General features: G+C 54.0%; 10 protein-coding genes across 10 annotated transcripts; 6 read left to right on the forward strand and 4 right to left on the reverse strand.

Annotated features, from left to right (window-relative positions):
• The first annotated feature begins 257 nt into the window (after nucleotides 1–257).
• BDW74DRAFT_156201 (uncharacterized protein) lies at nucleotides 258–1481 on the forward strand. Its single transcript, XM_073724959.1, has one exon. It carries the CDS (start codon nucleotides 421–423, stop codon nucleotides 1336–1338), a length of 918 nt encoding a protein of 305 aa, XP_073582067.1. The 5' UTR covers nucleotides 258–420; the 3' UTR covers nucleotides 1339–1481.
• Nucleotides 1482–2381, reverse strand: BDW74DRAFT_156202 (uncharacterized protein). Its single transcript, XM_073724960.1, has one exon. It carries the CDS (start codon nucleotides 2343–2345, stop codon nucleotides 1527–1529), a length of 819 nt encoding a protein of 272 aa, XP_073582068.1. The 5' UTR covers nucleotides 2346–2381; the 3' UTR covers nucleotides 1482–1526.
• Nucleotides 2382–3212: 831 nt separating this feature from the next.
• BDW74DRAFT_156203 (uncharacterized protein) lies at nucleotides 3213–7884 on the forward strand. The gene is made up of 7 exons (XM_073724961.1): nucleotides 3213–4414; nucleotides 4465–4649; nucleotides 4706–6331; nucleotides 6398–6578; nucleotides 6651–6771; nucleotides 6832–7383; nucleotides 7448–7884. Exons 1-7 carry the CDS (start codon nucleotides 3238–3240, stop codon nucleotides 7653–7655), a joined length of 4050 nt encoding a protein of 1349 aa, XP_073582069.1. The 5' UTR covers nucleotides 3213–3237; the 3' UTR covers nucleotides 7656–7884.
• A 192-nt stretch (nucleotides 7885–8076) lies between these two features.
• BDW74DRAFT_168899 (alpha-galactosidase) lies at nucleotides 8077–10437 on the reverse strand (the record flags this gene model as incomplete). Its single annotated transcript, XM_073726912.1, has 3 exons — nucleotides 8077–9622; nucleotides 9684–10290; nucleotides 10353–10437. 3 exons carry the CDS (start codon nucleotides 10435–10437, stop codon nucleotides 8077–8079), a joined length of 2238 nt encoding a protein of 745 aa, XP_073582070.1.
• A 1827-nt stretch (nucleotides 10438–12264) lies between these two features.
• ergS lies at nucleotides 12265–14396 on the forward strand. Its single transcript, XM_073724962.1, has one exon. It carries the CDS (start codon nucleotides 12470–12472, stop codon nucleotides 13904–13906), a length of 1437 nt encoding a protein of 478 aa, XP_073582071.1. The 5' UTR covers nucleotides 12265–12469; the 3' UTR covers nucleotides 13907–14396.
• On the forward strand, nucleotides 13527–14396 carry BDW74DRAFT_156210 (uncharacterized protein). The gene has a single exon (XM_073724963.1). The coding sequence runs from the start codon at nucleotides 13910–13912 to the stop codon at nucleotides 14360–14362; it is 453 nt and encodes a 150-aa protein (XP_073582072.1). The 5' UTR covers nucleotides 13527–13909; the 3' UTR covers nucleotides 14363–14396.
• Nucleotides 14397–14866: 470 nt separating this feature from the next.
• Nucleotides 14867–16467, forward strand: BDW74DRAFT_186034 (cytochrome P450; the record flags this gene model as incomplete). The annotated part of the gene is made up of 2 exons (XM_073731178.1): nucleotides 14867–15815; nucleotides 15875–16467. The coding sequence occupies 2 exons, from the start codon at nucleotides 14867–14869 to the stop codon at nucleotides 16465–16467; spliced, it is 1542 nt and encodes a 513-aa protein (XP_073582073.1).
• A 30-nt stretch (nucleotides 16468–16497) lies between these two features.
• BDW74DRAFT_179765 (fungal specific transcription factor domain-containing protein) lies at nucleotides 16498–17981 on the reverse strand (the record flags this gene model as incomplete). Its single annotated transcript, XM_073729543.1, has 5 exons — nucleotides 16498–16637; nucleotides 16693–16789; nucleotides 16857–16945; nucleotides 17008–17887; nucleotides 17952–17981. The coding sequence occupies 5 exons, from the start codon at nucleotides 17979–17981 to the stop codon at nucleotides 16498–16500; spliced, it is 1236 nt and encodes a 411-aa protein (XP_073582074.1).
• Nucleotides 17982–18339: 358 nt separating this feature from the next.
• BDW74DRAFT_39217 (uncharacterized protein) lies at nucleotides 18340–20616 on the forward strand. The gene is made up of 5 exons (XM_073732674.1): nucleotides 18340–18475; nucleotides 18538–18747; nucleotides 18802–19226; nucleotides 19282–19509; nucleotides 19559–20616. The coding sequence occupies exons 1-5, from the start codon at nucleotides 18398–18400 to the stop codon at nucleotides 20436–20438; spliced, it is 1821 nt and encodes a 606-aa protein (XP_073582075.1). The 5' UTR covers nucleotides 18340–18397; the 3' UTR covers nucleotides 20439–20616.
• On the reverse strand, nucleotides 20296–22518 carry BDW74DRAFT_156217 (cytochrome P450). The gene is made up of 4 exons (XM_073724964.1): nucleotides 22176–22518; nucleotides 22037–22121; nucleotides 21276–21989; nucleotides 20296–21212 (listed from the first exon to the last, which is right to left on the reverse strand). The coding sequence occupies exons 1-4, from the start codon at nucleotides 22491–22493 to the stop codon at nucleotides 20794–20796; spliced, it is 1536 nt and encodes a 511-aa protein (XP_073582076.1). The 5' UTR covers nucleotides 22494–22518; the 3' UTR covers nucleotides 20296–20793.
• Between the last annotated feature and the right edge of the window lie 713 nt (nucleotides 22519–23231).

A 23231-nucleotide genomic window follows, 5' to 3' on the forward strand; every position in this document is an offset into this window, starting at 1 on the left:
CGACGTTACTAGCACTAGTTAGTCTACACCCTCCCTAAACCGCTACACATCCACCCGAAAGATAGGGCTATGCCTAAAATTGCATGCACCAGAAACCCAACTGGCCGCACGTAGGTAAGCTTATGCCCTCATACTTCTGGTCCCTGAGGCTCATGAACCTCCCGCTCTCCCGCCCTTCCGAGTGGTACCGCGTCGCGGCCCGGGAGATTAATCTAGATCAGGCCTAGAGCTCAGCCCACACCCCTACTGTAGGCTGCTAGGCTTCCACCGGCATCCGATAGGGCCAGGTCTCCGAGAATGCGAGTCTAGCGTACCGCAGGAACACGCCAGTGACCCTGAAATCTCAGCGCGCAAAACATTTCTCTTCCCCTTTCCCCCCGACCAACTCCAGGCGCCCGAGAGAAGGGCTCACCGTACACCATGGCTCTCCCCAGCATCGTCACCACACTGCTCTCCATCCTCCTCTTATCAATATGGACAGGAACTGCTCTAATTTTCGTCGGCCTTGATACCTTCGTCTCCGACACAACAACCCTCCACACCATTGCCTCGACGTCCCTCTTGACTTTCCTCCTCTGCCGCCTTTATGTCGCGTTTACTTCGCGCGATAGCACCTCCCTCGCGCATACCCTAACAACCGCCTATAAGTCCTCTCGTACCGGCGCAATAACCCTCCTCATCCTCTCAGCCGCCTGGCTGCACCAACTATACCAAAGAATTATAGCCCTAACCATCCTCACACTCTTTACGGGCGCGTTCACGGTAATGAGGTACCTCGACGCATACGCAGAATCAAGGGGGCTGACGACAATGACTGGGGCCGACGGCGTAGAGACCCCAAGATCCGGGATCCACGCGCTGAGCAAGAAATTAGATCTCGAGGAGTTGGAAAGCGAGCTCGACATGAAGCTCGAGATCGAGAAGTTCTTTGATATCATTCCGCCGAGTTTTTTACTTTGCGTTGGGTTATTGCTTTGGGCGGATCTGTTGGGCTTGGGCGTTTATTTGCTGCGCGTGGTGTATAGGGCTGTGCAGGGCGTTTTTGGGGCGTACGATCCTCCGGCATCTACGACAAATGCGCCTGCCGCGGGCGTTCGGATGGTTCAGCCCGTGCAGGTGGATGGTATGGGCAGTAGGGCGCCTGGTCTCGCCGGTTCTCGTCCAGCAGTTCAGGCTACCCAAGGCGTAATGAGCGCATATGGGGGCACTGGCGGTCGAGAACTCCAAGGTCATGTGCAGAACTTTGGCGTGCCGGGCTATAACGATGTTTCGGCCACTCAGGCTTCCCCGCCGATACAGAACAATGCAGGGTCCGGTTTCTGGATTAGCTGGGGCTAGATGGTCCGCTGCGCGGTTTGGGGTACTGTTTCTCTTTCTGATATATACTTTCGAATTTGCAGCTTACTGTAGTGAAACCCCGGGCCCATAAAGGAAGGTGCTGCAAGCAGTCGCGGTACCCACCGCAGTCCCTAGTGATGTCCGCCGTAACATGCGGCATTTGGCAGAGAATATATTATACACTATATTTACAGGGAAATAAGAGCCCAGAGAATGCTAATAGCGCCAACTACTCTGGTCCACTCGAAGCCCACACGCATCCCATGATTCCGACAAGTAACCGGAAAATCCGCGAGCCCGCCTTCAAACTCCGGACAACGACCTATCTCCCGCGCCGCAGCAGTAATATTCTCCACGGCCTCGGCTGTAAAGTCAAGAGCACACGGATTGGGTCGTGTATCATTAACGACAGGACAGTCCTGGTCCGGTTCCCGGGGATGCGGCGGCGAGACACCAAACGCAACCGCCCTCCCGTCCGCCTCCGACTCGCACTCCCGATTGTCCAGTAACTCAACGCTCTTCCCACCCTCGGCAATCGAAAAGGTGACGTTGTTCCAGGGCTGCTTGCTGGAATGTTCATCAGGGAATCCAGGATCCGACAGCGAGCAGTTGTACTCGAAGCCGAAGCGCCACTGGAGCTCCCAGTGCCCTGTGGTGAAGTTCCGCATTTTCAGGGGGAAGTCGTGGAAGACAATTGGGTCTGTCGGTGCGGCGCCGGACGAGTAGGTTTCGTCGAGATTGTCGGACTCGGGGAAGCGACCGTCGCCTTCGAGAACGAACACCGCGGAGTCGGCTAGGCGCAGGCGCCAGTAGAGGGTGAACGCGTAGGGGTAGGCGGTTGTGGCATTCTGAAGGCCCCATATTATGGGAAAATACCGGGTAGGGGCGTAGGTCTCATTGCGGGGGAAGATCTGGTCGACTTCGACGGTGGTGGAGGTTTTTTGGGATGCTGTCAGCGTAGTAAGGAGTGAGAGTAAGAAAAGATAAGAGAAATGAATGACAGCCATGCTTGTGGCCGCAGTGGTAGATCCGGACAAAACAAGAAGAAATTGGCCGGACCAGGGTCGTAAGATGGGGCGGAGTTGGGAGATATATGGTATTCCCGAGGTCGCATGAAGCACGGGAGCCGTTGGTTGGTGGGATCAGGCGAAGCCCAGGGCCAAGGGGGACCGTGCCTTGGCGGCGCTCTGTGTGGTGCTTGCGAGGCAAGTCCGGCCTGGGCGGCTTCCTTGATGCAATTGTCGATGTAACCCTGCAGGGGCTGTGCACGCCGGAGTTTGCCCTCATTAGGGCTTGCAGAGGCAGCCAAGAAGCTTAGGGATAGTTAGCTCCTGGGCGCAGGGCGGGCAGCGCCCAGGCTCCAGGGCCACCCGGTTCCCGGGGGATCCGCACTGTTCAGCTTGTGGGGGCTAACGCAGGGGTAGCGCCACAGTAGCCCAAGGCCACCTGACTCGGCGGTCTTTAGGGCTGACCTCGCCGGGCTATGTAGCCCTGTAATATGGTAGACAATATAGCACGGCGCGGGGATTGCCCAGATTTGGAACTTCCCGGGTGACATCGTGAGACTACTGGCTCAGTTCGTCGGGCTTGATCCCATAAAGCAATTTTTGCGAGGCCTTCTTCTGGCCTGCCCATCCAGTCAACCGCATCCGATGACCATGGAGTGGGTAGGGTGCCTACCTGCCTCAGGAGGTCGGGAGAAGTTAAACCGAGCCCTCATGGGACCACACCATGGAGAGGTGCTTGGGCGCCTGATTATTGACCGGCCACAGTTCCTGAGCGAATAGTGCATGTTATGCGCAGCCCGACCATGCCCGCCGTATATAAAAGGGCCAGACATACCTCCCCTTAATCCAACATGCAGACAACCTCAACTTCAGTCACTCCTTTTCACTCACCATGGGCCGGCTTTTCCAGCTCTCGTCACTCTTTTCTCTTCTTTGTTTAGCCTCTGCGTCTCCCACCGTTTGGGAACGCCATCGAGGCGATCCATGTCCAGCTCCGTGCGGCCTAACAGGCCCAAGTCCCGAGGACTGGGGGGTGTATTACTATGGCATCAGTGATTTCAACCGCTGCGATCGTCCGATGCTGGTTGACTTCATGGTCGATGCTCCTCTCTCCCAGTCCGGCACTCCGACCAAGGTTCGCGCCTGCTCGATATGGGGAACGAGCGTCCCGTCCCTCAACGTCACCGCGTCCACCGAGTCTTCCGCGGAAGGAGCTATTCTCCAGCGTCTCGAACTCTCTGAGAGCGTCGGAGCGAGCCACCTCGCCGCTCGGCTCGTGTCTCATCTCCAGAAACACCTTTACACCTACACTCAGCCCACCGGAAGTTTCATTCGTTTTGCCAGAATCGGCCATACTACCGTTGGGTTCTTTGGGGGTCGGGACATGGACGTGGCCCGTACCTCTGAAGACATTCTTTCCAGCTTGATTAAACACATCATTGTCGATGATGTCTCCCACGGAGTGCTGGAGCAGATCTGCGGTCCAGGTCGCGGCTCCCGGCACACCTGGGGCATTGTCGTCGCATTCGATGATACTTTCTCGATCGCCCAGCAGGCTGTGAAGTCCTGGTCGGATGGGCAATGCGCCATGCTAGGCAATAGCTCTTCGACCCAGACCCAATCAACTCCTGTGCCGTCTCCTTCTTCTTCTCCGTCATCTTCTCTTTCTTTATCTTCGTACCACGGGCAGACTCGCAACGTGACCATTTATACAACTCCCAATGATGCCGGGACCAGGTCAACTCCAAGATATGCACTCCATCGCAGGGCAGACTGTACGACCATCCAAGTCGATTCTGGCGATAGCTGCGGTTCGCTGGCGACTCGATGCGGAATCAGCGGCGCCGACTTCACCAAATACAACAGCGATGAGGATCTCTGTTCGACGCTGGTACCCGGTCAACACGTCTGCTGCTCCTCCGGTACCCTTCCCAGCTTCGCGCCTGAGCCAAATGAGGACGGCACGTGTGCTACGTATGTCGTCCAGGAGGATGATTCTTGCTCCAAGATTGCTGCCACGAACGACCTGACCGCTGACGACTTGGAGGACTTCAACAAAAACACATGGGGTTTGTACTATGCTCTAGCTCCCTGACTGGGTCTTACTTACCTCTGACAGGATGGAATGGATGTAGCCTGCTCTGGGTCGGCACCAAGATGTGCCTCAGCACTGGAAGGCCCCCGATGCCTGCTCCCATTGCCAACGCCATCTGTGGTCCTCAAGTACCTGACACTGAAGAACCAGACGACGATACCGACTTGGCTGACCTAAATCCTTGCCCTCTGAACGCCTGTTGTAATATTGTTCGTCTTCCCTCAACGCAACTTACTAGTCTTGCTGAGAGCTAATTCTGTGACAGTGGGGACAATGCGGAATTACGGCAGAGTTCTGCACCATCAGTGAAAGCGAAAGCGGTGCGCCTGGGACATCGGCCCCTGGGGAAAATGGATGTATCTCGAACTGTGGCATGGAGGTGATCAAGTCTGAGGCTCCGGACTCCTTCATCCGAATTGGCTACTTCCAGGGCTACAACCTAGACCGAGAGTGCCAATATATGGATGCTCGCCAGATCGACTCGAGCAAGTACACCCATATCCACTTTGGCTTTGGAACCATGACCGAGAGCTACGACGTGATGGTTGGCAATACCCTAGCCCAGTTCGAATTCGAGCAGTTCAAACAACTCTCTGGGGTCAAGCGCATTCTTTCCATGGGTGGATGGGCCTTCTCCACGGAGCCTGCCACTTACATGATCTTCCGGAACGGAGTCCAGGCGGCTAACCGTAATGCCATGGCCCAGAAGATCGCCGACTTTGTGATTGAGCATGATCTGGATGGCATCGATATTGATTGGGAATACCCCGGTGCTCCAGATATCCCGGGCATCCCTCCTGGAGCGGAAAATGAAGGCAACCTCTACACGGCCTTTCTGGCTTTGCTGAAGAGTAAGTTACCAGGGAAGAGTATCTCAATCGCTGCTCCCGCATCATACTGGTACTTGAAGCAATACCCTATTGACAAAATGGTCGATCTGGTGGATTACGTTGTCTTCATGGCCTATGACCTGCATGGCCAATGGGATTTTGCCAACCAGTGGTCATCTCCTGGCTGTCCAGAGGGCAACTGCCTCCGGAGCCACGTCAACCTGACCGAGACACACAACGCGTTGTCCATGATCACCAAGGCCGGTGCTGACTCGAATAAACTGATTGTGGGCGTTGCAAGCTACGGGCGCGCGTTCAAGATGTCCACTGCAGGATGCACAGGGCCGGAATGCACATTCGCAGGCGAAGCATCTGGTGCGAAAAAGGGACGGTGCACCGGCGAAGCGGGATATATCTCCAACGGTGAGATTCAGGAAATCCTTGACAACAACGAGAACTCCCGCACGTTTGTGGACGACAGCTTTTCCAACATCCTGGTCTACGATGACACGGAATGGGTGGCATACTCGGACGACAGCAACCGAGAGGCGCGAGAGACCCTCTTTCAGGGACTCAACATGGGTGGGTCGGTGGAATGGGCGGTCGATCTCCAGGCCTTCCACGATGTTCCGGACAACATGGTGGAGGTGGTCGACGGGGTGAGCGTCCCCATCAAGAGCTGGGCATCGGTTAAGAGTGTGATCAACCTCGGCAACGACCCCTATACCTGGGGCGAGCGAACTGGCAACTGGACGGAGCTGGACTGCAACGCCGACGCGGTCAGGGGGAAGCTCCAGATGCCGTCGGATGAGCGATGGGAGCAGCTGGGGTGTGCTGACGCGTGGGACGATGCCATCCGGACTTGGAAGACCGATTATAAGCCGCACGGACGCACATTTAGTGAGTCGATCTTTGACTTCTTCAATGCAGAGGCCGCAGAATGCGGATTGGGCACCGAGGAGGGGGACTGCGACGACGCCATCAACTGCGAGGACACCAAGGGGTCTGGCTCAGGCCCGGCTGGATGGGAGATCCTCAATTCGCTGATCAAGATCAATTCGGTGAGTCTGCAGCCCGAGCTCGAGCACTGCCAGGCTTCTTGACCACTGACATCACCTCTGCGCTAGATGCTGAAGGACTATTATCAAGCCATCAAGGACGCCTCGGACCAGGTCACCAATTCAGACAACTCAGACAAGTTTATCGACACCTTTGCACCAGTCCAAGACCACACCACTGCCTTTAACGTGCTGATGGATATGCTCGGCATTATTGTGCCATCTGTCGCGGCACCCGCCTTTAATTCAGGTACGTGAGACCTCTATCATACTGCCCGTCCACGCGGACTACTGGCTAACCAAAGTCCTTCATCTTGCAAAGTCCTGCGGAACATGAACTATTTCACGCGCCACCCGGGCCAGCTGGACACTGCCAAGGACATCAGCTACACATTAGTGGGCGGCTGGGTGAATCTGGCCAAGGACACCAACCCCGGGGATTAGTACGTTCATTTCCATTGCACTCCTTCAACCACGACCGCCCTGCTAACTGGCCTGCACAGCGACTGGGATGAAGACGATTCCGCCGAGTTCAAGCTCTGGATGACTCAATCCTTCGAGCTCTGGATGCTCTCGGCGGACGCTGCAGCCCAAGACCTCTTCAACGGCACCGACGAGTCCATTGAGATCCTCAGCAAGGCAATCAAGAACGGCCAGCTGATAGACGGTCTGATTGAAGAAGGAGACACCGTACTACCGGCCCTCAGCCGTGAAGAGCAGAAAGCCCTCGTCATGGCCTCATTCTACTCCTACACCATCCCCCAGGTGTGGCAAGAGTCCAGTCACTCCGTCTTCTGGCTGGACCCGGGCGACCATGACTGTGACGACGACAGCAACCCCGCCGACGACTACATCTTCGACTCCACGGCCGAGGTCGCCAAGGCCTGCTACAATGGCAAGGCCTACTACCTGGTCTACCCCGAGGGCTCGGCATCCAACAGCTGTCAAACCCCCGGAGGTGGCATCGGCGTCTGCGTCCCGTACAAGTTTGACCCGCCGCCGGGCATCGAGAGTCTGGGGTCCTACGACGTAAAGCTGGATGACATACTTGCAAGGTTGGTTCCCTCTCCCATACATCCAGACACCCCGTTTTAGAGCCTTGGCTAATCTGTGAAACAGCTCCCTCCGCTCCTTCGACAAGCATGGCGGAAACGGCTGGGATCTACAGGGAATAGATGATATCGACGAGAACAGTTTCCGCGACCAGGACTTGATTGACGAGGATGTCGGGGCTGCCGGCCGCAATCGCATCCCCATCTGTAGTGCGGAAGAGGCGTTTTTGAATTGGGGGGATAGCAGCTCTGCTAAGAATTATCCTTGTGACTAGGGTGGGTTTGCCGTGGTAAGCTTGGAAACAAAGGCCCAGATTGGGCCTTAAAAGTCCAGCTTGTTGTTGCTTTCATCTTCTAAACGCTAATTAATTCTATGATTTTCTGGATTCTGAATTTGTATGATATGATCTTGATTGCTTTTATTGCATCTACGTACGCACCTACGTCTACTACCTCAGGTAGAATTTATTTTTCAGCAACAATAGTCATACTAAGACGATTTGAGGATCTCTCCATATGAGCCCTTTATATGAGCTATACCTGATTTCATGGTGTTCTCTGCATGCTTGTTACTATCATCTACATATCGTCCTCCATTCATTTTGTGAGCCCACTATGGCATATTTACCTAGGTAGGTAGGTAGTTGCTGTGACGGGACACAGATCTCCGGCTGGGCTTCCGCCAGACCTCACGCCTTACTGCCTCTCCAGGAAAACAACTTTACTCCCGTACTCAGTATCAAATGTATACTGCAGACCCAGATTCATCAGCGTAGCGCCTGTAAACGTCCCCTCCCCATCCACCTTATAGCTCGCCCCAGGGTCCAGTCCCTGAAGCCTCACCCAGGGCGCCGCATGATTGACATTCGGAGACAGCTGGAAATAAAAGAGCACCGCCTGGCTTCCATCCTCCGCCACAAAGAGTGCAGCGGGCCACTGACTTTCCTCCGGAAGACGCAGTCGATATAGGTCCCCGTTCAGAATAAGCGGGTTCATCTTCTCAGCGAGCTGAATCAATTCAGGCACAGTCGGATCATCTTGCAACGTCGCGGGATCAAGCTCAAGCCCAAACGACCCGCCCATCATGGCGACATGAGCCCTAAACTCCAGAGGAACCGTGCGACCCGTCTGGTGATTCGGCACAGCACTCAAATGAGCACCCATAGCAGAGGGCGGATATGCCAGACTCGTCCCGAACTGGATGGTCACTCTATCCACGCCATCTGTATTATCGCTCGTCCAGATCTGCGGGAAATACTGCAGCACGCCCGGGTCGAAGCGCCCGCCACCGGAGGCACATCCTTCCCATAAAACATCGGGGAAGCGGGTCGTGAGTGTGTCGAAGACGCGGTAAAGACCTAGCATGTAGAGATGGTCGTTGGATGGCGAAGGCTGCTCGTGCATGCCGCGGTTGTTATCCCACTTGATGTAGGAGATATCCGCGGAATTGAGGAGGTTTGTCATGAACTCGATGATGAAGTCTTGAACTTCTGGGAGTGCGACGTTGAGGACGAGTTGGTTGCGGCGTTCGGTGCGTGGGTAGGGGCCTGCATGCAGTGCCCAGTCGGGATGTTCACGGTAGAGGGAGGAGTTGGGGTTGACCATTTCGGGCTCGACCCAGATGCCGAAGCGGAGTTTCTTGTTTGTGTCTGAGGTGTCGTTGACGGTAAGGTTGGTGATATCCTCGAGGACGGGCTCAAGGCCGTTCGGGAACTTTGCTGGGTTGGCGGTCCAGTCTCCTAGGCCGGCGTTGTCGGAGTTCCTGGGGTATTTGTTCCCAAACCACCCGTCGTCCATGACGAAAAGGCTTATCCCTAGGGCGGCGGATTGCTCAGCGAGTGTCTCGATCGTGCTCCCGTTGAAGTCGAAGTAGACGCCCTCCCAGGAGTTCAAGAGAGGCGGACGGTCGGACGTCGCGAATTTACTCTTGATCAGGTGCTTGCGGTACAGACGGTGGAACTTGCGCGACATCCCACCAATGCCGGTATTGGAATAGACCGAGACGGCTTCTGGAGATGTTAATGTCTCGCCCGGTCCGAGATTCCAGGACAACTGGTCGGGGTTGAAGCCGATGAGGGCGCGGGTGAGACCCTGCGAGCCTTTTTCGACTTGGGCGCTGAATGAGCCTGTGTAGATGAGGTTGATGCCCCATGCTTCGCCTTGGGATTCAGTTGTGGAGGGGTGCACGACGGCCAGGAAGGGATTGTGTAGATGGGAGGAATACCCGGTGTTGCTGCCGAAGCTGTACATCTCGTGTCAGTTCAGGTTGATAGCAAGGGATTGGGGATGAAGACAGTGCTTACCCCTGCACGCCATATTCAACTCTCCTCCTCTCGCGATTCGCTTCTCGAGCCCAATCTCCCCTTAGACTGATGAGATCCAAGTCCTCGAGGGGGAAGTCGACCGAGAGGCTGGCCAATGCCTCAACGGTGATATTCCCCTCCCCCTGATTTGTAACATTCACACTCCTCACCACGGCATCAAACTCCGGAAAGATAGAGTACGACAAGTCCGCAGCAACGGAGCTGTAATTGTCGTACAGATGAACGATAAGCGTGCTCACGTCTCCACTCTCTCCAAATGTGGCCGGCAAGCCCGAGAGACCAGGTTTCCCCTCAACAACCTCATGACTCTGGTACTGCAGATCACTAACAGTATACCCGGCCGTCTGATGGATCCGCACAGCAGGAATACGGAAGTCGCCGCGTCCTTGATCGGGGAATTCACGACGGATGCGACCGGGCATACCGACCCACCCGTTGACGGCGGGCTCCCTTGGCGAGGGAATGCTGCCGCTGATGCTCCCGCCGTAGTGGTCGGTGACGAGATCCCCGGTTGTTGAATTTGCGTGGAAGACGTAGGACATGGAGGCGCCGTTGAGGGCGAAGGTTGTGCCGTCGACGACGATTGCTGCGCAAGATTAGTTCCTACTATCCTCACCTAGAAGAGAATTAACTTGGGGGCGTCTTTACCGTTCGAGCCATCTGCCCCCTGAGCAAGAGCCATGATTCCGTGAGTGAGCAGGCCCGTAGCCACGGCGGCCGTCGATCGCACCATTTTCCTTTTGAAAGTGCGAATTGGCAACACGACTGGGCAGCGCTGCAGACTCCGAGCGGGGAAGAGAGTCTTTATTTATTTACTCCGGATGTTGATGGCCTGACCGGAGCAACTCCGCATGCGGGCAAATATCGGGGATTCCCCTCTCCAAGAGTGCTGGAGTCCCCCACAATAAAGGCTTGGAGACCCTCGCCGGATGCTCTTTCCGGACATGATCGACTGTCTGTGCAGCCTTGGCGTAAACTAAACAGGGAGGTACTCATTGAATAATAGACGGATGAGGTCATTTGTTGGGGATTGTTCTCCGAGGACTTTACCAACAAGTTGCATGATTTATTTGCATAATACTCCAGAGCCAAACCTCCCGTCCCGAGGTCAGGTCTGTCTGTTGCCAATATGTGCACTGGCGTCCTAGCCACCTCAATCAAGGGCATAGAGCCCCTTCCAGGGTTAGATGTTCTGCATTAGAAGTGATATTGAGACTATTTAGGTGCTGGCCTAGCCTAGAGCCAATCCGCTTTGTATCTATGGTAGTCTAGCGGTGCGGTATACATACTAACAAAAGTCCTAACGTTCAGATAAACTTGGTTGCTGCTGGGCTGCCAGGTACGGGCCAAAATATATATATATCTGCATCATATCTTCCCTCGAGCACCTTGATTTTCCAGCTCTTCTTTAGTTTAGCGCAGAATTCGCAGCGATCACACTTCCTTCAATACCCTCTCCCTAACAAGGCTCATCCCAGTAAAGCCCTAACCACCAATCATGTGTATTTTATTTTGTCGACTTGTGGTTTATCCAAGCCACAGGTATAGCAGGTTAAGTTTCTCAATACGTTGTAGCTGCTAATCCGCCTTGTTCACTATATTTTTTTTCATATGAGCCATCTGTCTTTTTCCGGGGCGAGGCCGGGAGCATTTCACGTGCGGTGCAGAAGCCAGCTCTTAGGCCCATCAAAAGAGTCAGCGTGACCATTCCCGGCTTGTCCATACTACTATATTGGCTTTTGGGTGGCTTCTTTGATCAGGGTTGGATATGAACGTAAATAGCCTCATGGCACCGTGGGGATACCATCGGGATGGAAATCTGGCTATGAGGAAACATCACTTCATTAATTGCTAACCCAATCTGGAGAATCGGAGAGAAAGTGGCTCTGCCCTTGATGATATACACCCTCAAGTGGGACAGTCCCGTGGGACGCGGAAATGGTTCGGACTGCTCGGAACCAAGCGACCACACCAGTCTCGGGACCCGCGGACAGAACCCGTAACGATTGACCGGGCTGAGCCGCTGCCTAGGCCAGCCGGGATTCGGTAGGGCTGAGAATGGTAATGCGGCTGCCTGGAGAGCAGGGCCGGAGCTGCGATGTGGGTGACCGATGCAAAGCTTGTTTGTTCTTAATTATGATGCCTAGCCTGTCAGCTCAGGGCACTGAGGATGCAGATTCTATTATGTAATTGACATTTGGCAGCTTTCCTGTGTATTACTCCTCTTCTTACACTTTGCTCCTAATATTTTACCCAGGTCTATCAATGGTTATACCTGCATCTAGGTAGATATGGTATGACCAACCTGAAGTCTACATCGGGTTTAAGTAGGGATTGACAGCTAAAGACCATAGACTAATAGATACCCAAAAAAGAGGTCGCAATCCAGGACGCGTGGGCCCTGGAGACTGCTGTCACACAGACTGAGGCGCTGCTCGTAAACTAGGCTGCCAGATTAGGGTCCATGGAGCCATCGACGCCATGGCGGCTACCCATAACCACTCGTCATTGTTTGCTACATATTTCATTGAAATCACAATAGCGCCCCATGTTTAAGCCCCGAACATATATCTCCTCGGCATTGATGCCTGAGAATTGACGTTTGTTATTGTTTCCTTTTATTGCTCACTCTGCCTCGACGCCGCCCTCGGAAAGGCTTGTATACTGCTGCTGCAGAGGGCCGTTCCACTTACCCCTTTGACATCAGTCTACCTCCCCGTCTTACGGGCTCTGTTAACGCATTGTCCTGAGTGACAGGCACGATTATGCCTAAGAAAACAACAAGCACAATGCCGGCCAACACTGCGAAACCTCGCGGAAAGGCTTTGCTCGCTGACACAATCGGACCCTCACTATGTCAACGGCAATCAAGTTTAGCGAGAGATCAAACGGCTTCGGTTGCTCCCCACGCCCTCGATCCCAGCTCCTCGTTCGATAGAAAGTCTCCAGCTTCGCAATGGCTGACTGTGCCGGGCCAGCAACTCCCCGGTAGCGCCACAACCTCTTCCGAAACCCTGACGACCGAGTCCCATAATGAGACAGCCCTTTTTAATCGCAGCAGTCCGCCGTCGGAAAGCGATCGCAGCAGCAAGTCCTCGAACTCTTCAAAGCCCGCTCGCATAGTCAGTTTAGGCGGTAGGGCCATGGAGCAAGACGTTGCACGACTGGCCAGTGAATACGGACTCCCTTCACAAATGGGCCTGCTGGATCCGAGTTATACTATATTCGTTAGTGAGGGGGGACACGGTGGGCTTTGCTTCAAGGTCCTGAATAAAGTCACCGTAGTGATGGGGGACCCAATGTGCCATCCGAGCCAGATCCCGGCGTTGATGGGCGAATTCAAGCTTTATCGGCGTAGGAAGGGATGGCGCATGGCTGTCCTCGGTGCAGGAGAAAGCCTGGTCCAGTACTACACATCCAGGAAAAGAAAGTCAACGATCTTGCAGTTCGGGTACAATCGCGTCCTTAACCCGCTAACGAACGACATCATTCATGAAAAGAGCGGGAAACGACTCCTGACGCAGAATCGACAGCTCCTCAACCTCAACAAGGGGGGTCTTACGCTGGCTATATACACCCCGTCTCTCGACGGAACAGACTACAAGCTGGAGTGGGGATTGAGTTCCATATACCACGAATGGTGCATCGCTCGCAATAGCAAGGCCAGCAGCAGCAACAAACCCCAAGCCTTCATCACCGAGTACGACCCGTTCCTTATGCCATCGCTCATGACCTACATCTACGCCCGAGACAAGGAAGGGACGATCGTCGGCTTCGCAGCCCTTCGCTGGGCTGGCTTGAAAGACGGCTACCACCTGGACCCGTGTATCGCTGCGCCAGATACAAAGCAGAAAGGCATTACCGACCTCCTCCTGTTCGCTGCCATGGCGTACCTCCGCCAACTGAATATATCCTATCTGAGCGTAGGCTACGAGCCTTCGGACTCAATACCCGAGCACTCAACCACGCCCCTCGCGCACCTTACAGATATACTGTATCGATATACATATCAACGCCTTCCTCTGTCCGGGAAGAAAGCATATTTCGATAAGTTCCGGCCGGATGAGGAGCAATCCGAGCCCGTGTACCTGATCTTTCCGTCCAGGGTACCTAGACCAAGAGACGTTGTGGCTGTCGCCCATGTGGCCAACATCAGGATCCGCACCCTGGTGTTTCATGGTGGGCGACCTGCAGGGTCATGACACATGCCGTTCTCTTTTCTTTGGCCTCCGAATCCTCATTATATGTCTAGATGGGATAAACCGTCGTTTTGCCTATTTCCTATGTATATCACTTTGTCCCATTTTAGCCTTGCCGCGCTCAGCGTCCTTCGTTATCCTTATGTATCACTATCCATGGATCACTACACCTGTTTCCCTTCCAGGCGTTCCTCTCACAATCACATTCGCGTTATACTATCTTCCAATTTTTTTAAGGTCAGCCTTTGCTTTCATGTGGTGCTGCAAAACTTCTACATATATAGGTACGTTCGCGTAATGCACACAAAGTTGTACAAGAGGCGGCACGGCCTTATTACAGGATGTTTTCCATTCTTGCCACATAGGACCTGGAGTCAATACCATACTGCGACTCTGATTTTAAAGTTGCAGCGGAGGATAAACATATATGCCCAGCCATCAGTGGGTAGACCAATATAGTCTTAGTTAGAGTGCATCTTATGCATACGTCGGGGTAAATGCAGGAAGCCATCACAAACTAGGTACGTTCAATACGAAATCACCCCTAAGAATCGTCCTGTACTTGAACCCGGGGAAGAGGCTACCGCTCTTACCATACCCAAAAAGGCGCGTTTCGCGCGGGGAGGGCCGAGCGCTGCACGGCGCCGGGTCGAAGCCCGCTCTTAGCATACCTAATACGGTAATGTAGGCGATCGACATCCGGACTGGATAATGGATCCGTTTGGGCGCTGGAAACTAAGTTCAAGGGTGGGATGAAGGAAGAAGAGGGCGGCGATAGGAAGCAGTTTGAAGCCCGAAGGCCACGGGCAAGATATGAAGGATGCGCTGGGCCGCGCATATACTAGGGAGGTAGCAGAATTACCTTTCAAGCTCTATCCAACAACATTACATTGGTATCTTCACTTGCGAGTCGCCGTACTGAATATAGTCAGGGCCATCTTCTGAACTTATCATTAGTACGACATGGCTTTCTTTCCCTTCGTCTTGGTTCTAGCCTTGCTCGCGCTTATCGTGAAGCCAATTATCACATACATCTACGACCCCTTGTCTCTGCGAAAATACCCAAACCAGAACATCCTCTCCCCATTCACAGAGCTGGCATATGTATGGAGCCGACGCAACAGCTTCCGAACCAAAGCTCTGTACATTCAGCACGAGAAATACCCAATTATCCGAGTTGGACCACGTACCCTCTCCTTCGGCAGCGTTGCGGCAATTCAAGACATATACGGCCATAGCTCGCCGTGCCTCAAAGCCGAGACATATCAAGCAACTCTGTCGCCTGGCGCGCACACGCATATCCTCAACGCCATTGACCGCGAAGACCATGCGACCAAGCGCCGCATGCTTAGCAACGCGTTCGCGACGAGGAATCTCGAGAGCTGGGAAGAGAAGATTGTCGATAAGGTGAAGTGCTTAGTGCGCCAACTTGATCGGATGTGCATTCCGTCGCCAAACGGATCTGTGCACGGTGATGGTGAATTCAATGTGGACTGGAGAAAGTGGTCAAACCTCTTCACCATCGACGCAATCGCCGAGATAGCTCTGAGTGAGAAGACGCATGTGCTAGAAGCCAGGAACGACACCATCATGGTCTCCAATCAAGGTGGGAAGACCCGGACACTGAGCTTCCTGGAAAGCATGCACGGCGGTGCCAGGATTGCATCATGGTTCTTCGGGGCACCTGGGTGGTTCACCTTCTTCAAGCGCGCGACCAGTCTTATTTCACCTCATCTCCGACGGAAGTGGGAGCAGGGAGAGGACTTCGGCGCGATCGTTCGTCATCTTGTCGATCGGCGGCTGAGTAGGCTAGATAATCCTGATGACTTTATTGCTTGCTTGCTTGCGGATAAAAGCGGCAAACCGCGGAACCTGGACAGAGGGGAGATTGAGACCGAGGCGAATATGCTTCGTATGTTTTCCGATCCAAAGTTTCTTGATACATGGACAAATGGCTGATGATGTGTGCAGTTGACGCAGGCTCCGAAACCACAGCCATTGCCTTGACGCATCTTTTATACTACCTCGTCAGAAACCCCGATAGCTTGTCCCAACTCAGGGTCGAGGTTACGAGCATACTCCAAGAGTCCGAGATCATTGCGCCCTACGCCAAAGTCAAGAATCTGCCCTACCTGAAAGCCTGTATCAATGAGTCTCTCCGCCTGTCACCTCCACTTCCCCGCGGCCTTGAGCGGGCAACACCCCCTGACGGGATAGTCATAGCGGGTACCAGAATAGCAGGGAACGTCGGCGTCTCTGTACCTGCATACATTGCTCATAGAGATGCCACTATCTTCCCCAATCCTGAGCAATTCGCGCCAGAAAGATGGCTCCAAGTCAAACCGGCAGAGCTTGCGGCGATGGGTGCTGCATTCATCCCCTTTAGCACTGGGTCTAGGGGGTGCATCGGTCGGAACCTGACGATGATGGAGCAGCAGATCCTTGTCGCCACCTTAGTGCACCGGTATAATTTTGTGCTGCCGGATGGGTTTGAGCTGGAGTACGAGGAGGCGTTCAATTTGTGGCCTGGACGGATGCCGATGAGGGTCTGGAGGAGGGGATAGACGGAGATATGGAGACGGCTGCAATGACGATTAAGTTCTGGCTTGTTCCTCCATAAGTTGTTCAAGTTGTTTAATACGATTGCCCGTATGGAAACCGAGATGTGTCTCAATTCGTTCAAGAATCGCCCATATCTTCAATCGCGTCCTGATAATGTCGGTATGTTTTGCAGCTGAACGCGAATCGTCAGGCTTTGCTTGTAAAGTCTGTGGAAGGAAAATACCGACCAAAGTAGAGCGCCTGGACTGCTTGCACTAATGCCCCATCTGAGAGGGACGAGGAGCAAATAGTGAGGATTGATTCGGCATGGGTGTGTATTATGCTCTGGACGAAGAGGGCGCAGGTGTTAGTAGAATACATAGGTATTTCTCACTGGGCTGGATATACCCACTCGAACTTCCGGGTTAACCGGGGACTCGGCATTGCACCCTTCGACTAGGAGGAGGATGTGTGCCAGGTGATACATGCAGGTCGCCGCAGCTTTTCCAGTCAGCACATCCCCTGGCCCGGAACGGTCGACGAGGGGCTCTGATGGTACTCACCGGTTGATGGACTCGCGAAAAATAAGGCTCGTTCGGATTCTTCGGGGGCAGGTCGGATCTTGACTCCCGTAAAGTGTAAAGGGAGGGCCTCGTACCAAGTACGCAGATCCTGCTCCAGTACCCCTTTTGGGTCTGTCAATGCCACACCTGCCTTGGCCTTGCCGTATGTATACGCGATGACCTTCGCTAAGAACCAGACCATTTGGTTTCCGAGACGGTCATCGCGTTCCTCTGACACCGTCCAAGACACACCCCAGTCCTCCGGGGGAAGCATAGTCGGGCACTCATGCACCAGCGCCATCGCGACATCCTGGCGCGCGTAGACCCAGAACGCTGCACCGGCCAGTCCATCTGAAGCAGCATTGCACCCGTGCGTCCGGATCAGCGTCAGTGCTCCTGATACATGACGTCGATGGTCCAGTCCAGGGCAGGCCAGGAGCTCGTAGCTACTCAGCAGTATCGTAGCGGCCAGTACTCCATCAACTGAAACGGAACCGTTTCCGAGGGACTTGATAAGATGGGTAAGGGCTTCGCCGTAATATCCGCCGGCGGCCGATGCAGATTGGGTTCGCCAGGCCCCGTCAACAAGACTAACTTGCTTCGCGGTCATCGCGCAGATGGCGTTTGCTAGCAATGGCGAAAGGAGCGCATCCTTTGGCAATTGTCGCTGGAAGTGCTGCTCTTCGTCGAAGAGGTCTATCCACGTTGCGATCCCGCTCTGGTACTTTCGGAGCAACGTCGCCTGTTCGCCATCTAGAGGGACTGGCGCCCGGTGATCTCCACGCTGGTTTCTCTCAGGCTGCTGACTATTTGTGGGAATAGGTGCTTGGTCGCCAAAGACATCCCAGGTGGAGGTGGGATGCGGCGCGGATGGCGGTCGCTGTGCTGTTGAAATTGAAGTTCGACCATTTCCTGAGTGGACGATGAACTCGGATGGCTCGCACTCGAGATGTAGCCTGGTACAGCGACCGCATATTGGCCGTTTCTCGTCACATTTTGTATGGCCCTGTCGGCAGCGTTTGCTGTGATGTGGTGAGCTTTGACCTCAGGCAGCCAATATCATCATTTACCATCCTGAAATGGTGAGCAAATGTTTGCCGCGAGTTGCCCCAGCAGTATTTACCTGTCTTGCGCCTGGCTATCGTTCTCTTTGTCCTGCTGCTCATTTTTGTAGCTTCTGTGTTATCTGCGGGGTAGCTGTCCCTCAGATGGAGACTGTGATGTCACCTGACCCGCTCTCTGCAGGGACCCCCCCACAGCACAGCCCCTTCCCCATCGCCACCCCTTGGCAGCTAACGTCGACTTCAGTTCTCAACAAACATCTGTCCCTTTTCTGGCATCACCGGCATTTCAAAGCCGGAGCAAGAGAGCCAAGGAACCTTCGGTGACAATGGCCCCGCCCGAGGAACCCCTCGCCCCAGGCCTCTCCAATGACGACCTATGGCGGCTAATTCGGCGATTTGATAAGGTACCTCAAGAAATTCCACTGTCGCTGAACTTTGATCGCGGGCAGATACTAACACTGTCCAGCAAGTCTCTCATGTCCAAGCGATCCCATGCAGTGACGACCAACCACTGGACTTGAACCGCGCAGTAGAGGAACAGTTCCCTGCGTCCAAGCTGCAAAAGACAATTGAGCGCTTCTACGTCTCCGTCCTCGTCAAAGTCGGCCTCTTTATCAACCATGTCAACCATCTGCGATCGTGGGAGGATCCACATCGGACGGGGACTTTTGGTGGTGTGAGTGTTACGCTACCATGTCCTCTTTCGAACAAAGGCTAATAGTTCGCGCAGATATACCTGTTAGCGTGGCTATGCGACTTTATCATCCCTCTTCTCAGTGGTGGAATGATAGCTATGATATTCAGTCCTTCAATGCGGTCGATCTTATTCCCGTCAATCCCTGAAAATCAGACGCAGACGCAAAAGAGGCCTTCGGATCCAAAGGAGGAGAGTGTTCCGCACGTCCACGCTCCCCCGGTAAACGAGGGCGAAGCCGAGGATGAAGCCGCGGACTTGGTCAACAGCATCACAACGTCGATCCAGCAGGATGCGATCGGGATCCCCACAGGAGACGATGCCCTGGAACCCGATGTCGCTCTCACACCGTCTACGGATGGCGATCTGGAGAATGGGAAGCCCAAGAAGACATCTCCCGCTATCAGTATCACGTTGCGCGTGCTCAGCGATATTACGGACCTCTGTGAGAGGTTTTCAAAGTACGTATTACCTTATATCTGGTGTCAAGACCACAAGACTAATGTCCCTGCGTAGCCTCCTCCACCCTTCGCCTCCGTTTACGCTGATCGGGCCTCGCTTCCAACTGGTGGGAATCTTGATGTCGGTATTTCTGCTGTCATCGATGGTCTCAAGCCACGTCATCGTCAAGAGCTGTTCGCTAGCCGTTGGAATTGCATTCTTCGGTGATCCGGTGTTCAAGCGGGCTATGGATCTCCTGAATACCAAGATCCCAGACTGGAAAACATATCTGGATATTGAGAAGTCTGTCATTCCCTTCGCTTGTTATCGAACTGGGACTAACCTTCTATAGGACACTCCTAAAAGGCGTCCCAACAAACGCCCAACTAACCCTTACGCTCCTCCGAATCGGCGAACTCAACTCGAGCCCTATCCCAATTCCACCGCGGTCAGACACAGAATCAAGTTCAGGAACACAATCCCCCCTGTCGCTCTTCCGCAGAAAAACACCCAAGACAATCGAAGGCGCAGCGGAAAATGCAGAAACAGATACCGTCAGCCAGGTCGGCACCTCTTCAACTTCACCAGAAGGCCCCCTCTCCGAAAAGAAAGCGAAGGCCAAGAAATGGCTACGCATCCTAAAATTTGCCCGCCGCGCCATCACAACTGCGATAAAGGGCCACATCGCATATAACCGGGCCATGGGTCTTACGGGCGCAGGGTCGCGGTACTACGCGAAGAGTCTGCTTACCGCAGCGCTCGATCGGAACCTCACTTTCCAGAATCTACGTCTTCTCGCACTCGGTCCACCGTCCTCGCAAAACGTCGGCGGTGGCCCGTTCACATTCGACGCGAAATTCGAGCGGAAGCGCGGGACGGCGGTGTTGGATTTCTCGGATCCAGAACAGCCGGTGCTGTACTTTACGAGCAAGAACGCGGCGAAGATCCAGGATGATCTGCGTGTTGATGTGCAGAAACCTGGGGATGTGTTGTTTCAAACGCCGATTAGCGCGATTAAGGCGCTGAAGAAGACGGAGGGGTTGGGGTGGAAGGGGAAGCTCATTGTGCAGCTTGCGGCTGGGGCGGAGGCGTCGACCGAGGGGTTGATTGTTGGTGTCAAAGGGGAGGAGGGAGAGGAAGACAAGAGCTTTCATCTCACGGGCATGAAGGGGCGTAATGCGCTTTTTAATCGGCTTGTTGCGGGGGGTGGGCAGTGTTGGGAGATGTACTAATATTGGACGATATAGGTGCACCTGTAGAATATCATATTTGCTTTGATCGGACCTCATATTTCTAGAAATGCCGCAAGAAATCCTCCCTCAATTCCGGCAACCTTCGTCCGCGGTCCTGCGGTTTTATATGCAGTGTTTTAACATTATTTGGGAAAGTCTTTCTCTCGGGATTGTTCGAGGAAATCAAGCCGGGTGCCATCCAACGTATCCGGTCTTCGAGAAGATCTCGGCAGCGTTCATATTCCTATCGTTGGTTCTGTTCCCAGATCCAAGTCGATGAAACCTTGTGCGGTCTTCTCCCGATGGTCGCTTTGAAGAAGATTCCTGCCATGCGCCCCGGCCCCGCGGGCGGACCCTAGACACTCCTCTCCTTAAACAGCACATTGGACATAATATTCGGCATCGTCCCCGTATGATCCTCCAAATCTGCGGGCCTGCTCTCGCTCTCCGCAAACTTGATATCATATTTTGTGATCAGATGAATGAAGATCAACTTGAGCACATCCTGCACCAGGAAGCGGCCAGGGCACGCATGCGCTCCACTGCCCCAGGGGAGCATATCATCCTGCACGGAAGCAAAGTGGAACTTGGTAGCATCGCCTTGCTGGCGCAGTTGCTTCCACCGCAGGGCGTCGAATTCTTCACCATGACCGCCTGGAACGACATCTGAGTCCCGACCGTGCATTCGGCTCGGCATCTGGAGCCATGTTCCGGCTGGGATGCGTAGCCCGTCGGAGAAGGTTACGTCTTGGAGAGCGATGCGTTGCATTGTGTCTGTGACTTGTCAGTATCTGCTCCTCGGGGTAATCGATGTGGTCAAGTAGTTATGGAACTTACAGTGCTGGAACGTATGCAACCGCTGACTCTCCTTCATGAAGCTGTCTAGTACAAGCAGGGAACCAAGAGTCTGCCGATTCCAGAAGCCTCCCTGCTTGCTAACAGTCTCACTCTGAACCTTCCCCACCTCCTCCCGAATCGCCTCCAGCGCCTCAGGCCTCTCAATTAGATCAAACAGAATCGACACCCCATTCATCAAAATCCCATGCAGACTCGCCGCCATCAGAAAGCTCATATCTTGCATAACCTGCTCAGCGTCAACCCCCTTCCCATGCCCATCCGCCAAATACGAGTCAACAAGCCACTGCGTCGCATCCTTGAAGGGTCCCTTCTGACCCCCAGACTGCCCGGTAGCTTTCACCCGCGCCTCAATAACAGGCTTCAGCAGCGCCGTCCCCTTCTTCCGGAACTCCGCCATCGCCTTGACGTCTTTGTCGAGGTATTTCGCCGTCCAACGCATCCAGGGTCTATACGTCTCGCGGACATGTTTGGCCGTTGCGTGGCCGTGGTGTAGGTATGCGGCGAGCAAGTTATTCCACTCTTCGTTTGTGCAGAGTTCGGGGCCGACGAGAACGAGCGTCATGACGCGCGAGATTGGTGCCCAGAAGAGGACTTGCGCGGGGACAGGCGTCCATTCGGAGTCTTGCTTTCCGTGGGGGAGGATGAAGTCTAGGACCATTGTGCAGGTGTGTTGAATTGGAATGATCAGGTCGTCTGTGGACGTTAGGGGGGAAAGTATGACATGAAGATAGACGGCTTACTGAGCGCTTTGTTTAGATCCAGCTTTGCAACCCTCGTTACACGGTCTGTGACAGGTGGAGCGCCGATGTGGTCGGCGACGGTGGACTACCGGACAGCTATCAGCACCTTGATCTTCCAGCTAATAATTTGAATACGAACCCTATTCATGAACGCCGGAAAACTCAGCTTGGAAGCAGCAGCGCCGCGCACTTCAGCCAGATACTTGATCGGCAGGATGGCAATCGGCTGCGAGGGCTCGAGGCAGTTGAACATGGCAAATGGCAGACCCTTCTTCAGGTACAGCTCATAACCACGCGTCATGATGCTCCCGGACTCGCGGGCATATCTTTCCATTGAGTTGTTCCCATCTTCGAATTTGAGATAGGGCATGTCCAGTTTTCGGTTTTGCGTAAAGAGCCGTAGGACCAGCCATGTGGCCAGGGCGAGCGCCGCTGTGAGGAAAACGGTCGTTGCCATTGTCGCAGTGGTAACTTGCTGTTGGTAATTGGACCGTTTTGAGACGGGCGCGCAGAAAATATGTTGTGTTTATATCGGTCGTGGCGGTGGTGGCACCACTGCACACACAGTGGTGTCATGGGGGCTGGATGGGCAATGCTCGAAATGTGAGCGACTCAGCCTTAAGAGCGTTTCCTGTCTGACTTGGCTAGCACAAAGCAAAGCCAATATTCCTTGCTAGTTTGTATGTTGTAATGGAAATGAGGTCGTCGCGGTTGGTTGTTGACGCGTTTCGGTATGGTAGTCGCACGCGGAAAAGCGGGCAGTGCCCTAAGGCTGCGAGCTTGAGGATCCAGGGCAACCTTCTAGTAGCAAATATGCCAATACCCTCATTAGCATCCATTGAAAAATGGGGATGTCAATTTATTTACCTAAGTGTAGGTATGTTCGCCTTCTTCAGATTGTGCGTCCTGGCCGTCATTACGTAGCTATAGGGGGGAAACCGCGGCATTAGTGACCTATTTATGTATACAGACTTGAGGCTCGCAAGGGGAGATATGGGACTGATGTCCGGCAGCGACTTTAAGAGCCTCAGAATCAATAGCCAACGAGTGTAAGGTAGATAGAGAGATACCATATGGTACTTACCGATCAGGACTCGGCAACGGGCACGGACAGGACGGACTCGGATACGGACTTGGACACGGACTCAGACTCGCTGGCGAGCACCTTTTTGTATTCCCAAGACAGATCTACGCT

Source organism: Aspergillus multicolor, assembly GCF_047715735.1.
Source record: "Aspergillus multicolor strain CBS 133.54 unplaced genomic scaffold BDW74scaffold_19, whole genome shotgun sequence".
In the NCBI taxonomy this organism is placed as follows: domain Eukaryota; kingdom Fungi; phylum Ascomycota; class Eurotiomycetes; order Eurotiales; family Aspergillaceae; genus Aspergillus; species Aspergillus multicolor.